General features: G+C 46.0%; 3 protein-coding genes across 3 annotated transcripts; 1 reads left to right on the plus strand and 2 right to left on the minus strand.

Moving 5' to 3' along the window:
- Positions 1 to 1,402: 1,402 nt before the first annotated feature.
- On the minus strand, positions 1,403 to 2,455 carry PtA15_5A800 (uncharacterized protein; the record flags this gene model as incomplete). The annotated part of the gene is made up of 2 exons (XM_053169601.1): positions 1,403 to 2,338; positions 2,432 to 2,455. The coding sequence occupies 2 exons, from the start codon at positions 2,453 to 2,455 to the stop codon at positions 1,403 to 1,405; spliced, it is 960 nt and encodes a 319-aa protein (XP_053020781.1).
- Positions 2,456 to 3,639: 1,184 nt separating this feature from the next.
- PtA15_5A801 (uncharacterized protein) lies at positions 3,640 to 4,787 on the minus strand (the record flags this gene model as incomplete). Its single annotated transcript, XM_053169602.1, has 6 exons — positions 3,640 to 3,676; positions 3,753 to 3,912; positions 4,003 to 4,101; positions 4,203 to 4,288; positions 4,353 to 4,404; positions 4,472 to 4,787. The coding sequence occupies 6 exons, from the start codon at positions 4,785 to 4,787 to the stop codon at positions 3,640 to 3,642; spliced, it is 750 nt and encodes a 249-aa protein (XP_053020782.1).
- Positions 4,788 to 5,011: 224 nt separating this feature from the next.
- Positions 5,012 to 6,678, plus strand: PtA15_5A802 (uncharacterized protein; the record flags this gene model as incomplete). Its single annotated transcript, XM_053169603.1, has 7 exons — positions 5,012 to 5,278; positions 5,372 to 5,527; positions 5,602 to 5,648; positions 5,720 to 5,907; positions 5,982 to 6,124; positions 6,207 to 6,396; positions 6,494 to 6,678. The coding sequence occupies 7 exons, from the start codon at positions 5,012 to 5,014 to the stop codon at positions 6,676 to 6,678; spliced, it is 1,176 nt and encodes a 391-aa protein (XP_053020783.1).
- Between the last annotated feature and the right edge of the window lie 9,708 nt (positions 6,679 to 16,386).

A 16,386-nucleotide genomic window follows, 5' to 3' on the forward strand; every position in this document is an offset into this window, starting at 1 on the left:
ATCCTTGCTTACTGGAGCGGTCAACAGCAAACTTTTCTGATCTTGTCTAGAATAGCTCGATGCTATCTAGCCATACCAGCTACAAGTGCTGCATCGGAACGTGTTTTCTCAGACGGATGTTGGGTCTGCTTGTGGTCCCGCTCTTCACTCAGTCCGGGTACCGTTGAACAGCTTCTCTGTGCCAAAGGCTGGAACAAATTCTTTGACGGTCCTGTTCTTTGATTGTCTTTTTTCTTTTCTTCCCTCTTAATTATTGTCTCTTGGCTTCTGCCAAAAAACCTGCAAAACAAAGTTAAATGAAACTTAAAGCCCTAGGCTCAAGAAACAAGCACCCAAGCTCAAACAACAAGGGCAATCTGCCCTTCCCCCCCCCCCCCCCCCCCCCCAATTATTTGTTTCAAAAAAACCCGGGTGTTTGGGTGTTTCCAGGGACCGATCCTGTAGACCAACACCTGGGTGGTACCACCCGTGAAAGCAACCAAGGCTCGGGGTTTGGGTCACAGCTTTAATTCCTGTTGCATGTGATACTTTGCTCTCCAATTTTCCCTCTTTGGTTTGAACAGTAATGAAAATTCTGATAAAATGGCAAGAAATTAGAAATTTTCCCTGGTTTTCTTTTTTTTTTTTACTTTTTTTTTCATAATCATTCTTGGGAACTTCTTTTCCACCCCTGAAGCCAATGCCATGACTTGAAGTCTGTGGCATGAGCTTCTGCATTGAAAAATGTGATGCCAAAAACATTAGATGACCCACTGTACATACCCCGGTGGCTGGCTGTCCATCAGCCGGCCAAGTGTTGCTGCAATAATTTTTGTGCGGGGTTTGAATCCCCATTGAATCGTCAGATGTCTCTGCGGTCCGCAGCAACATTGAGATGCCCGCAGTGTTAGTTGGTAAAAAGCATCACTCATGAAGTTTGAGGACATGGGCTCAAATCCCATAGTGCAAAACTTACATTTTGGTTTCTGACAGCATGCGCATTCCTGCCCGTGCTATCACCAAGTAGACATTCTGTTCAGATCAAACAATCAGGCTACAATCTTAGTAAACATTAAAATCAAATTCAGTAGAATTTTGGTGTAAGTGAGAGAGAAGAGGCTGAAGTTCCAACAGTAGTTATGTTGCCAGTATTCGGAGTGTAACAGTTTTGAAGTGGTTTTGACAGTGAACATGGCTTTCAGGGGTATCCAGGCCGACTTAATCATTATAAAATTGTGGCGGATGTGGAGGTGATTTTGTCATGTAGTTAAAATACTGCTGCCCTGGGTTTATTTCTTTTTCTTGCAGCGGGCATAACCGTGAGAGTGAAATTTAAGGATAGATACAATCAAAATTCTACTTTTGTTGCTAGAAGCGGTATGATTATTGCCGTAATAAGGGATCTGGATCAATTGAGAGGGATTTATTGTTGTAGTTCTATCTTGGCTCCATATTTATCAGATATTGGTCCGCGACAAGCTGGGCAGTTATTTTCCAATTTGCCAACCATCCACGGATGAATACATTCGAAGTGGAAGTAATGTCCGCATTTCTTGACTTGTGCAACTTTACAGAAAGACCAGTGATTCTCTCCGACTGGTTCAGGACTGCTGAATAAGTCGAGACAAACCTTACACTCTTCGTCGACTGAACCACCGTACAGGACACGGGATATCTGATGATCGGAGGAAATAGACGTTGAGGTGCCGTCGTGACTTCTGCTAGTTTGGCCATGATTGGTAGGCTGGCCCTTCGGAATGTAAGATCCAGTTATTCTGGTTATTCCAAGCATATTCTTAACTTTTTTCAATTTGCTGCGGGTAAGCTTATTGTCAGCTGTCGTCAAGCTGATTATTTCAAGGTTTTTAGTACCGACTGATGGTAACACTGGAAGGCAGGGGTGTTGTTCGCGTCTAGGCATATATCCCAAAATATTGACATTGCTGTCAAAAGCGGCTTTCACTTCTTCCAAAGTTGCTGCGGGAATCGCTGCGGGAGTTGCTGCGGTAGTAGCTGCGGTAGTTGCTGCAGGAGTTGCTTCGGGGATTGCTTCGGCTGCAGCAGATTGATGAGCATTGGGCATTGGCAACCATGGACCTTGAGTATCATGCGTCCTTGTCTCGGTCAGATCAGCAATTCGGTGCATTTCTTCCCAAAATTCGGTTGTCTCTGGCCCTGCAGACGACCGGGGCTCTCGATAAACATCATTTTCTGAATCGTATTCGTAGCCATATACCAGACCACGGACTCGAGGCGGGGAGGGCGCTCGGTATGTGTCTGTTAATGGATCGTGTACGTAGCCCCAAACTGTGTCTTCCGGCGGCGTGGCAACGGCTATACCAACCAGGATAAAAGAAGACTACGAAAGCAACAATTCCACGTGAATGGCTCTTGCATAGTCAGCTCGTTGGTTTGATTAGTATGTTCCAGAAAATCTACTTGAGAACTCAACTAGACTCAGGGTGAAAAGCTTCATAATTGGCCAATTTGCTCGCGAATCTTTGACTTGATGACTGTGTAGAACACGGGATTGATAGTGAGTGCAACTGCTTCATAATGTTGGCCAGGTGGGTGGCCCTTTCATCCCCAAGCCGTTCAGAAACTTCGAACAGCTTCAAACTTTAGAACTTCAGCATCCTTTTAGTCCACAGTGAGGTGAGACGCGTGGGCGGACAACTTCCCGCCAGGGAACTCGGACAGGTTGGAGATCAAGTATGGACAACTAGTCTGTAGTAAGTATACGCCGTTTCAGAGTGAGGCGGCTGGAACACCGCCGGCGCGTCGCGCGTCCGGCGGAGATACCCTTTCAAAGACGGGATAGACAACTCGCCTGGTTAAGGACTTTGGATAAGCTTGGATGATCGGCTGCCCACGGGCTAGCGCACACCAACAGTAGAACACCCAACCCCCCACGCCTTTTGTGCATCGTTGAAGCCGCCAGCAGGACAAAAGGCCAGAACCCTACATAGTTTTCACCTGTGGGGCAGATTACACACAGTGCTGGTGCAAAGAAAGCTACTCGTGAACATGTGGCGTTAGAATGGCAGCTTATAGACTCCAGCATTCTGCATGTCAACTGGTGGCAGTTGGGCCAGTTTCTCTTGAAGTTGCAGGGAGCTGTGAGCTTCCTTACCCAATGAGAAAACAACTCAAATTTTCTGCGCTGGCAATACGTGTGTATGAGGTTCCTTCCCTATCTTGAATGAGCCCATTCTTGAGCCAAACAACGTTTTTGAATGAGCCCATTCTTGAGCCAAACAACGTTTCCAAAAAAAACAAACACATTTCTCAAGAATGATTCCCATTTGAAACTGATCCAAGCCGCACCTATGTTACTTACACCACCGAAATGGCTGCCAACCATACACTCTTTTGATCTCCATCCATCTGTTCTCTCTTTTGAAAGCCACCCCCACCCGTCCTTCCATTTATAACAGGCAACAAAGACCCTGCTGTGTTGCGGATCCAAGTCCCCGTGAGAATATTATCCCTCTCTCAATTTTCTGGAATGCATGAAAGAAAAGAAAAGAAGAAAGGGGTTATTCTGTGTGGGTGTGTGTGTGTTTGAGTACAAAAAGACATGTCTAGTTATTATCATGGAAGGCGAGAGACGGTGAGGGGCAGGATGGGGTTTCCGATTGGAGTGGAGGGCAGGTGAAGTCATCTATAGACATGATCGGCGTGAAGGTTTGCCGCACTACAGAAAGCACAAAAAATATAAGCACATCGTTTTCTTTGGGGGGAGGAGTGTAGAGAGGGAAGGGTGGACCGACATTTCCGATTCCATGCGGTCGCCGTTAGCCAAGAGTTTCTCCTTGTTGTAGAGCAATTCTTCACGGGTCTCGGTCGAATATTCGGTGTTCTGACTCTCGACAATCGCGTCGACCGGACAGGCTTCTTGACAGAACCCACAATAGATACACTTGGTCATATCTATATTCACATCCACATTCCCGTCAATTATCTTGTTTTCCAAAAATAAAAGGGGAGGGGGGGGATGAAATGGATGGAGGAAGAACTGACCGATATCGTATCGCGTCGTCCGTCGTGAGCCGTCCTCTCGAGTCTCACTCTCGATCGTGATCGCTTGTGCTGGACAAATCGCCTCGCACAGTTTACAAGCTAGAGAAAGAACCATCGCCCGGCCCCACAAAGGAAACGAAAGGATCCTTGATCAGTGAGTGCTTTGTGCTGATGATTATTGTATGGGGAGAGGGACGCACCTATACAACGCTCCTCTCCACTGGCATATCTTCGCAAGGCGTGCTCTCCCCGAAACCGGGGCGAGACGGGTCCCTTCTCAAACGGACTAAACACTTTGTTCTGGTCAGATCAGAATGGATAAGCTGGATGTAAATGGCGTGGGACTCAACTACATGATCGTATACGGAGGACGAAACATCTGACCCAAGACGACCCACATGCCTAAATAAAAGCATCTCTTTGGGGAATCAGCCGAGAAGCAAAAGAGATGTGGTAGATCGAGACGTACCTCTAGCGATTTCGGTGAGGAAGAAGAGCTTAGCAGCCTTATCGAGAGCGCTTGGTCCAGTAGAGTAGTCTTTGTAAACGATCGGTTTATAGGCGGGATCCTTGTAATTGAATTCCGGCGGTTCGTGCTGATCGGAGGAGGGAGGAGCGCCGAAGTGGAACGGTGGTAGGTCTGGGGTCTGAGCCGGGGCGGGGATCGGATCGAAGTCCTTCTGTGGGGCCGGATGGGCGAGCTGGCTCCTCGCGGTGCCCGTGAGTCCCCGGGCCGTCAGTCGGAGACTCGAGGCCGTCCATCTCTTCGTGGTGAGTGAGAGCATCTTGGCTGTTTCTTTTGTTGTTGTTCTTTTTTGGTCAGGAATGGGTGGATGCGGGTGGAGGGGAGGAAGAGGAGCCGACCAATGGAAACGAAGATAAACGAGGGTGGGGTGTGGACACTCCAGCTCCAGAGCGGCGGGTGGGGTGCGGATGCTCCAAATGCCTCCAGACCAGTAAAGCTATGAAAACTTGGCCCCTCCACCTGCAACTTCCACCACCAACGACCATGGACGCAGACTACCAGGACCTGTCAGCCCTGCTACGGTCCTATGCAGCACTAGCACCAACCAACCCACGAGAGATAGACTCACCGCCATTCCCAACACGAACGTGGCTCGCCAGAACTGCAAACCAACTCAAACTGTACAAGCTACTGGTCACCGAAGAAGAACTCACTACGAACGCAGGAAGGCCCTGGAAACTGCTCTTCTGGAAGCGGGTCATCCTTGAAATCGAACGCGGATTGGCGGCCGCTGATCAGAAAACACAAGAGGTGAATACACACCGCTCGTCTTGAAAATTACAGATCCAGGGATCAAAATCGTTTATCAATTATCAACCAAAAATCAATAATAATAAAAACAAGGAAGAAGAAATCGAAGAGAAGATCTTAACCTATTACATCTCACTCCAACAACAACCCGCATTCCCAGATATAAGCCAGACAGAGATCCATACCTACTACTACGGCGATCCGGGCGATCGAAAGAGCTGGTCTAGAATCGACTTACACGAAAACAAGGTCACCCTCGCTTTCTCCCCAAAACAAACCGATCGCATATTTTAACATGGCGCCTTTTTTTTCTTTGGAAACAGGCGTCTATCAGTCAAGGGACCACCGGCCTACGGAGCTGGGGAGCAAGGTGAGAGAGTGTGTGTGTTTGATGCGCAAAAAGGTGGAGGGGCGAGCTGAAGCGATCTTGTAAATGTGCAGTGTATGTCTGGCCAACTACTTGATCCTGAACCGACATCTCCTCGAGGAGCAAGACAGCGTGCTCGAGCTGGGCAGCGGCACCGGCCTGCTCGGCATCCTGGCGCACCAACTCGTCCCCACAAACCGGCTCTATCTTACGGACTCAAATCCCTCCGTCCTCGACCGTCTCCAGCTCAACATCGACTTAAGTCTGTCCCGTGCCCTTTCTTCAATCTAACTCTACCATTCGAACCGACCACCCCTCAATCATCTGTGCATCTAGACTTCAAACGCTCGTCCCAGCGGAATCTTGATAGCGCTAATATCAAGGTGGTCGAGCTCGATTGGAACCTGGCATGCAGCAGCTCTGTCCTCCCATCGCCGGTCAACCTGAGCCCCTCAACATTGATTCTTGGCGCCGATGTGGTTGAGTTGTGCCCCCCCCCCCGCTCTACCCCCTGATAAACGGAAGAATCTGAACAACGCGCGCGCATGTGTGTGTGTGTAGATCTATGACCCCGACCTCATCCCGAGCTTGGTCCGCACAATCAAACTCTGTCTCACCCAGCATCCGGAGCCGAAGACCTCGCCACTAGATCTTCCCGTAAACGAGCCACTCCCATGCCGGCGCTCGCATGCGTTGATCTGTGGGCTGGTCCGCGCGCCGTCGACGTGGGAAAAATTCCTGGAAACCTGTGGTAAGTTTTGCGGACTGATTTCCCAAATTATAGCAGGGATGTGGTTAGCCGAAGAGATTGAAAAAGTGTTTGGATGGGGGGTTGGAAAAAAAAACAGGTAGCGAAGGGTTGGTTATTGAAGCAGTACAGATTGGGGAGTCGGTCGAGCTCGGAAGAGCCGACCGGCGGGGGATCGTCTTTCCCCAAGCACTCGATCGGGCGCTGCTCGACCTCCGCATGGTCCGCTTAACCCTCCCACTTCCTTCTCCAACCGTGCCCGCCTCTGTCCATCCTTGCAGCTAGAGTCCATATGGGGCCACTGTAGACCGACTGGTTGGATCTTGGCAAAGGTTGTTGTAGGCCTCCTCCAAACATCTCAAATCACACAAAAAAAATCAGTTGACTGGAAACAGACAGAAAGATTAAACCCTTGGTCAGGAAACACTTGATCCCAGTGCTCCGGTAAGCTGCATAAGTAAACTCATCATAAAGAAGATGGCTTGCCTATCGATGTCGGAATAGGCGGAGGGTGAGCTGCCCCACTGTACCCCAATACACCGTTTGCTCTACTCATACCCCAAGCACTTCATCATGGACGCATGTAATATATGTACGTTACTCAGCGTCTGGGTTTTTTTTGGCAAAACCCCTTCATCATACGTCCACATGGCCGTTTTTCCTAACTTGACACCAGTCCCTCGAGGACACATTGGCCCGGACTTAGCTAAGTCTCTCCTGTGCGCGAAGCGCCCGCCTCCGAAGGAGGGACTTGGGAATGAGTGAAGTTTTTTGGTCTGACAAGTTTTTTGAATGTGGCAGGGAAAGATTGAAAAATTGAAAAACGCTTTAACCACACTAGGTAGAGTGGCATGGAAGAGATGATTGCAAAGGCTTCATCTTGCCTGTCTCCTCACCAATTTTGGGGACCATCCTTCTGCACCTTTTTCTTCCAAGATGGGCATCCCAAGTCCATCATTTAGCAATTTTGTCTGGCTGTGCGGGGCCGCAAAATGCATTGCATGTCTCCGCGTGGGAAAACACTGAGACTCCAATTCCTGGGGTTGCTTGGTCGTAACAAGTTGCTTATAAAATGAAAGAAAAATTTGTATGTAGAATGTAGCTGAGCTTCTTGACTACTCCTTGCATGTTCTATGAAAATTTTGGATGAGTTTTGGCAAAGATATGGCCAAACAAAGAATGTGTACTTCCGCATACCTCTCACACCAAAGAAAATCATGCTTGTAAAGCCTTTGGAGGCGAGCGCTTCGTGCACAGGAGGGACTAGTTTGACACTGACCTAGCCATTGGCCCATCCGCGAGGGGAGTTTTTTTGAGTGTCGTGGCTGTTTTGCCTTCCCAAACTTGTGAGCCACTTCAGCGTTTGGTTCCTAATTCATCACAATTTCAAAGCTGTAAAGTGCACGTCCTTACACGTCTTGACGGTGATCGTCCCCCGTCCGCGCAACGTGGCCAATCCACTGGCTAAGCTTGCAGGGCTGTTAGGGCATCCGCATCGGTCGCGGGTTAAGGGAGGATTAGCGTAACTAATCCTCCTCGGCAACCGCACCGGGCCCGATTTAATCGGGCTAAGTTGCTCCCAGGAGTCCAATTTGGACTAGCGAGGAGTAGATTTCCTCCTCGCTAATCCTGGGAGTAATAGCAAGATGAATATTCAAAACAGCCTGGATTAAGCTGGATTAAGCTAGGAGTGCCGAGTACGCACCCCACCTCAACAAGTCTTTGTGTATACGCCAGCCCAGCCCAAGCTTCGAACAGCATGCCAGCAGCCAATTCTGCACCAGCTCCAGCCCCTACCTCCGAGTCTCCCCCTGCCTCAACCAATCCAACAAAACGCCGAGGACCCAACTTTACCCCAGAGGAAGACGAACAGCTTGCGAAAAGCTGGGTTCATATTTCCGAGGACGCAATCAAATCAAATAACCAAAAGATCGACAAGTTCTGGGAGCGTGTTTTCAACGATTTCACCAAGTTCAGTCCAGGACCCGTTCGCGATGCTGCAGCTTTACAAACAAGGTGAATTACTGTTCATATTGTGATTCTATTTTTTATGGCACTTATTTGTGCGTTTAATGATTTGTTTGTTTGATTTCTGATGCAAACAGGTGGAAGAATTTGCAGCAAGCTTGCCTGAAGTTCTCAGCGCTGTACGATCGAATTGAAAAACACCCACCGTCTGGCTCTTCCCCTGAGGATTGGATGACAATGGCTCGCGAGCAATACTATGCTCATGTTAAAAAGCATTTTCTTAATGAGCAACCCTGGCAACTCCTGAGGCACGTGGCCAAGTTCAAGATGTTGGGCGGCAAAGCGAAGACAGGTCGAGTTGCGGAGGCAAATCAAGATGGTTGCGCAAGAGAGGGAGCCACTGTTGATGTCACCACCGAGTCTCAACGCTCTCAAGACGCCACCCATAATTCTTGTCCTGATCCCAATACTGATAACAATTCAAGTGCAAGCCCTGTGAAATCGAAGGAGTGGAAGTGCCCCATTGGAATTAAGACTGCGAAGCGTCTCGAGGCAGAGGAGCTGTACAAGCGTAAAAAGATGAAGATGCTCGAATTGGCTCACAATGACGCGGTCAAACGGCTGGCTGAAGCCAAACGCGGGAACGATATTCAATCCGAGCTTGTCGAGATTGACCGCCGCAAAACCAACTTGAATTGCATGCTTCAAAATATTGAAGACTGCCCAGATGAGGTATCGCGCGAGTACCTCATCTCCGAGAAAAAAATGATAATGGAGGAGAGGCGAAGGGCCATAGCTGCATCAACAACTCAACAAGCAGGACCAAGAGGTCCTGGATCCTCGGTAACACGTTCAAGGCCTCAGTTGCAAGATTCCAGCGAGTATCAACAACGCTTTGATGAGAATGAGGACACTAGCGAAGACGAATCATCGGACAACTGCTTGGACAGAGACACTCTCCCAACTCAGACTCAAAACTTTGGCCCCAATGATCTTCTCCCACTTGACCCACTTCTCTCGTAATTTAGGTTGTACTCAACAGGGTTTTTTTGTATAGTTTTTCCCTGTCTTCAATCAGTCTTTTATAGGATCTTCATTATTTATTGCAATCAAGAATCCACAATTATAATTCTTAAAATAACCACAAGAGAAGAGATTACGAGTGACATAAAGTGAGAAAAATAAAATTAAGAAGCAAGGAGTTCATCCCAATCGATGAACCCCTCCTTGCGAGATGAGTTCCACAAGTTTTTGATGAGATCATTTGTCAGGTTGTGATGGAGCAACTTGGACCTCATTTCGATACCTCGCATTCGCTGCTCTAGAACTGTGAACGGTACCTGGCGCGGAGGAATGAATTTAGTCGATGCCGGGAGTGGTGGGTAGGATTGCGGAACTGCTCGGGTCTCCACAATCATGTTGTGGAGAATTATACATGTAGTCATGATAGCATTTAAATCACCTGGGTACCAACTCATCGCTGGTACCCTTAGGATTTTGAATTGGCCCTGAAGGGCTGCAAAAGTCCGTTTGATATCTTTTCGGACTGACTCTTGCCGCTTCGTAAAGAGTTTTGTTGCTCGATCTTGTGCAACTAGAGATTTGGATTGTATCAAATTCGACCATGGGTAGTAAATACCATCAACAAGATAGTAAGGCCGCTTGTAAACATTGCCTTCAACCTCAAACTCGACACCCCAAGACGTCCCCGCAAGTTCCGCATCAAACAGAGGCGATTGATCCAAAACATTCTTATTGTTCAGAGCTCCGCACGTCCCAAAAAAGGAGTGCCAGATCCAGGTGTCCTTTGTGGCGACTGCTTCTAGTACGACGGTCGGGGTCTGCTCTTTGCCTTGGAACTGTCCAGTGAGTGCTGTCGGGCAGTTCTTCCATTCCCAATGCATGCAGTCTAGGCTGCCAATGCATCCCGGAAAGCCCCTGGCTGCATTTTCTGCGAGAATTTTTTTGAGGTCTTCTTTGTTTGGGGCGCGTAGGTAGGTTGGTCCATATGTTTCTTGAATGGCAGCACAAAACTGTTCCATGTTTTGTCGAGCTGTGGTCTCTCCGAGTCGACAGTACTCATTGGTCGCATCGAGGGGAATTGCATACGCCAACTGTCGAATAACGGCGGTGAGCTTTTGATGCGGGCTCAAGCCCAATTTACCAGTACAATCCTACAGAGAAGGAAAAGATCATTAATCAGATATGCTGCCGTGGATCTTTGAAGAAATAAAAACCAGTCTCACCGGGCGTTGAACAAAGTAACGGTATCGAGCCGTGAGATCGTTCAGAATACGCAAAAATAACCCCTTCTCCATGCGATAACGCCGAGCAAAATCGTCCGAGTCATAACGCGAGCCCTCCTTGAAATAGTCGTTCATAAGCTCTTCATGGTGTTTCAGGTGGCACCGGTCCTTGTTGGGCGCTTGAATTAACTTGATTGATGGTCGTGTTTCATCCTCAGAGCTGCTAGAATCAAGGTAACTGTTGTCAACTTCTTTCAGGAGTTCTTGGTTCGTTCGGTGGATGTATGACAGGTGTCGTCGAGTGTTGAAGTCCTTGTCGTTGAACAGGAATCTTGGTGCCATTGTTTGGTAGTAAAATCAAGCCGATGTGGATGACCAGGGTAGATGAAGTAGTAGCCAGTTTACTCTTGTGTTTATGCCGGACCGATGCGGTTGACAGGCTGGATTAGCGGTAATCCAGTATTAGGCTAATCTACTCCGACCCTATTTACTCCCGCACCGATGCGGATGCCCTTAGCCAGTGGCATTAAATTTTCCTTACCCATCACGGTGCGAGATCATCAGCTATACATCAAAATCCTGAACCTGAAAGACAGCAGCAAACCAACATACATTTTTGGAAAGGCCAACTGACAGGAGACTGACCTACTGAGAAATATGTGTGGACGAAGTCGGGCAAATATCTTTCCCCTTTGTTGCAGGATCTTCTGGACCATCTCTCCATTAACTCTATGTTTCCCAAGCTGTTGGAGCATTCCGTTAATCAAGGGAAAAACAGGAGTGAAGCTGACAAGCTCAAGTCTAGATGGTCATCATGATCTATGGGGTGCAACAAGAGAGGATGGTCAACTATTTGCCTCCAGCCATTCAGATGGTCCACATGATCTGTGTGATGGTCTTTCAACAAGAGATAATGGACAGCTTTTTGGCACCAGCCATTTACCTTTGTGGGAAGATTGGGACATACCTGTAGAGACGTCCAATAACAATTCAATGAACACTGAAAGCTGGGAAATAAATGACCATATCTTGAGCGGTCTTCCTACTGAAACTCTCCTGGATGAAAATCTCTTTGGTTCAAGTCTTTTACCATGGGAGGACTGGAATGCTGGAAACCATATTGATCATATTTCATTGGACGGATTACAGAAGGCTGATGATACTGGCAAGCTCTTTTTTGTGAAAACATAATAACTACAATGGAGATCTCACCCCAATTGGTTCTGTGAAGAAGCAATCTTCAATCAACAAGCTGATAACTGACCTAAGAAGGGCTGTGGGATTTTTTATCTTAGGCATCTCAACCTCTCCCTTGACACTCCTGAATAATTTTGGAATTAATTTGGATATTCCCTTGGAAGATCAGGCCAAAATTCTTATTCTTTTCATTCTTTGAATTTACATTTACAACAAAAGAAGTTGGAGTCACCAAAGGCTGAAATTGGTATTCTTTTGGTAGTCTCAAATAACTTTGATCATGACTTGTTTTCTGTGGATTTGAATCAAAATTCTTTTTTGGGGAATCAACCAATCATGACCTCTCAAGAAGCAGTACTAGAACAACCAAGGCCAGGCCAGAACTATCACATTGGGAGTAAGCTGACCTTAATTAAGAAGATCCACATAGAATTCTCCATCTGTGTTTTCACTCTAGTTGATTATGAATTGACTTTTGTTGGATGAGATTTATCAGGGTTGAATTCTGAGGCAGATATATCCATGAAGACAGAAAATGAATACTTTGGAGCAGTCCCATCATCTCACATTAATCCAGATAGTACATTTAGTGCAACCTTGGAACACACAAATTCAAAAGGAAAAGGAAATCTCATTACAGAAGAAACATTCCAAGACCAATGTAAGCAGGAATTCACAAAATAAGTCCCCTTTAGATGCCACATTATATGTGATAAATTGTCAGATTTATGATGTGCAACCCCAAATTTGCCTCCATTTTCCACTAAATTTCTAGAACCCCAGGGAGTTGTGCATTATAAATTTGACAATTTATAATGTATAATGTGACATCCAAATGGGGCCTAAATGATACTACCCAAGTCTGTGTTTTTGATTCTGATTGACTTGTTCTTACTTTAGACCAAGATTTCTTATTAGACCAAGAGATTTTATCAAATTTACTTTCTGATACAGGTTCACTTCCAGAGCACAGTTTGCTCTCTGAGACAGCTTTGATTTCTCATTCACCAAATGAATACTTTGAACCAGACCCATCTTCTGACAGAAATCTGGGTGAAAAAATCACAGAAGACAATCATTTAAATAATCAGATTGATAGAAACAATGGATTTAATCTAAAGATAATTAGTCAAAAATATATCCAAATCTTATCAGATAAATATGCCTCCAGGTTCTCACGCAAACTCCTTGAAAACCCCAACTTTTCCCATTTTTATGGGGTTATTTTGGAAAGATATGACAATCTCTCACTGAAAAATTACGTCAGGAAAAACAAGGTGAATTTAAACAAATTTGGAAGCCTCTCAGTAGTTAATTGTGCAGGCTATGTGCGACCAATTGATGAATCAAAAAATATATGCATTGGAAGAGAAACTTTTCTTTACCGTTCAAAAATCTTCATAAAGTTTCTTCTTTTCTTACACAATGCCATCTAAGAAGTTGCTAATTTTGAAACAGGAGCCATTCCCACAGAAAAACAACTGATTGATTCATTAGAACAAGAGATCTTTGACCCAAAATCCAGCCTACCAGTTTTGGGCTTAATCAAAAAAAATGAACATAAAATGGATGAGAGTGCATTTCAGGAATTTCAAATACATTTCATAACCTACTTATCATCAAGAGAGATGTCTCAGGAAGCTGCATTTAAAATGGCTCTCCATGGTATATTCCTGTTGATTCATAAACATAATCCTCAAGCCATCAACTTACTCAAAGGACCAGAGTCTGATGGAAGGCAGATGTATACTACTTTGGAAAAATTGATTGAGAAAGAGATATATTTAAAAGCAAACAAGCATTATGAACTCATTTCATTGAATCAAGCCGAAGTTGGTAATTTCTTCTTGGCTGATGTGAAATATATACCCCTGGAAATTATTCCAGATAAACATTCTGATGGAATCAAATCATGTGGAAGAAAAAAAGCTAGTAAGATAGTTGATAAAGTTGCATTCATATATAAGACCTATCATCATCTGCATGGAGCTCAAATCACAAGACATTTTGGAGATATTCCTATATCTTTGTTAAAAGTATTTAGTGCAATTTCTGTTGAAGACTCAGAATTAGTTGTGGTTACAGATAGCGCTGGAACTCGCGGGGTACCCGAGCATTTTACCCCATCCCGGGCCCCGCCCGGCGGGTATGATCGAATGCCGGGTACTCAAATGATACCAACCGGACCCTACCCGCGGGTATTCGGAGAGTCCCGAGGGTACCCGGGTGGCTGTACGGTCCACGAGTATACCCGGCTGACCAAGGCTATACCCGACGGGATGGCGGGTATACCCGCCACCCGGTGAAAAATTCAGAGATCCGCCGCGGGAAGACAACGATCCACCCCCACCCAGTTGATCTATCCTCTACATGTGCTCGGAAAAACCTTGAACTCTCTATTTTTGTCAATCAATTAAATAGATTCTACTTTCTACCATAGTTACATCAAGAATGTTCTTGCTAATGACGGTGGTCGTTGCTATAAATAGAGCCTTATTTCTCCAGGTTGTACCAAAATTCAAAGATTATAACCCACGAGCATCAAAAGAAAAGTCGAAGAATAAATTTTAAATAATAACCTCGCAATCTATCTCCGCTCTTGTCTCTGTTTTCTCCGCTTAGTAATATTTATCATCATGAGTGATATTGAAGTTATTGGCTCCAATGATGCAATCCAAACCCCCGGTACTGCCACCGCCCCCTCTTCATCATCACCAACTCCAAACCAGGCGCCAGTTCAGAGAAGTTGGGTTTGGGCCCACTTCAAGCTCTTAAATGACGAAGGCAAGGTTGAATGCCAGGTTCCTGAAAAGAAGAAAAACGGTAAACCCTGCAAGCAACGATTGACTCGAGACGCGACCGCAAGTACAAAATCGATGAGTGAGCACTTGAAGCGTATGCATCACATCCTGCCGCCCGGACAAGAGAAGACGAATCAGTTGCTCCTTCCCAATCTTTTAAAGCGGCAGAGGGTTGAACAACGGGTCAGTTATCCATTTTTCTTTTTCTTTCTTGTAATTTTATCTTAGCTGACTTTGTGTTTTGACCAAAGCCTGTTCTGACGGCTAGTTTGCTCAAGCAGGCCATTGGTTATTTCATTGCTGAAGCTGACTTACCATACTCGATTGTGCAACACAAATCCTTTGTTCACTTATTGGAATTGCTCAATCCCAGCACTGTCAACATGGAGTACGGCCGAAAGACCATGGCAGACGAGATCGAAAAACTGTATATTGCCCACCACAATCACATTGAGGGAATCCTCAAGGATATGAAACATCTATCATTCACTCTTGATGCGTGGACCTCACCCAACCAGAAGGCCTTCATGGCGGTCACGGCACACGGAATTACATCGGATTGGAAGGTGTTGGATGTTGTTATTGGGATGCCAACGGTCCAAGGTAAACCCATTTTTGACCGTTGATTCTAATATTTGTGACTATTCTGATCAGTTTCTAAAATTAAATCCACAGGTCAACACACCGGTGTAAACTTCGGAAACCTTTTTGTGGATCTAATAAGTGATATGGAAATATCTGATTTCATTGTCAGTGTCACGGCAGACAATGCTTCAAATAACTCGACACTGGCTCGGCAGGTCAAGCATCGATTAGGCACTTCAATTTTCGATGCTGATACACAACTCTTGGGCTGCATGGCCCATGTGATCAACCTCGCTGCCCACGATGGCCTCAAAGCCTTTGGTGCCAATCTTTCTGCTGAAGATACTGTTGAGAAAGAGGTATCGTTGGATCACATGGATCAGACTGATCAACACGATGAAACAAGCGGCACACTTATCAATCTTCAGACAGTTGTTAGTCGCATCCACGGGCTAGCAACCTTTGTTCGTGGCTCCCCTCAACGCCGAGAAGCCTTCTTTAAGGCTATGGATTTTGTTAATAGCCAAGGAGCAAATGAAGTTGCCTTCAACAGCAATGGAAAACGGAAAACCTTGATCCTCGATGTTCGCACTCGATGGAACTCGACCTACTTGATGCTGAAGCGGGCACTTGATCTCAAACTAGTCTGTACAACATTTTGTAGTTCTAATATCTCCCAAGTCGATGCATCCAAATTTTCCCTTCTGGATGCCGAGTGGGCTAAGGTGGCTCAAATCACCACCTTCTTGGAACCACTTTACGAAGTCACCAAAATCCTCTGTCGATCTAAATATCCCACTATCAGCATGGCACTTCCAATCTATATCTCTCTCATCAGAACGATCTACGGAATTCGAGGAACGTACGATGCTTTCGAGCTCATCCCGGCAGCCACTGAAATGATTGAAAAACTCAAGAAATACCTTACGCTTGCTTTAGAAAAGACTGCTCCAATCTGTGCCATGATTCTTGACCCGCGAATCAAGCTGAGTTACTTCGAAAAAACCCATTCGTTCTTGGTTGAACATTGTATCTCAACCATAAAACCGTCCGATATATTGAAAAACTTCAAATATGAGGCCCGTTCTTTTGATCGAAGTCCCAGCAAGATGAGACAAGGTAAAGCCTCAGAAAAGAAAACAAAGGCTGTCAAGAAGATTTCTATAATCGAGGCCGACATCTTTGGTCAAGGCCTT

The sequence above is a fragment of the Puccinia triticina genome, chromosome 5A (genome assembly GCF_026914185.1).
Source record: "Puccinia triticina chromosome 5A, complete sequence".
Taxonomy (NCBI): Eukaryota; Fungi; Basidiomycota; class Pucciniomycetes; order Pucciniales; family Pucciniaceae; genus Puccinia; species Puccinia triticina.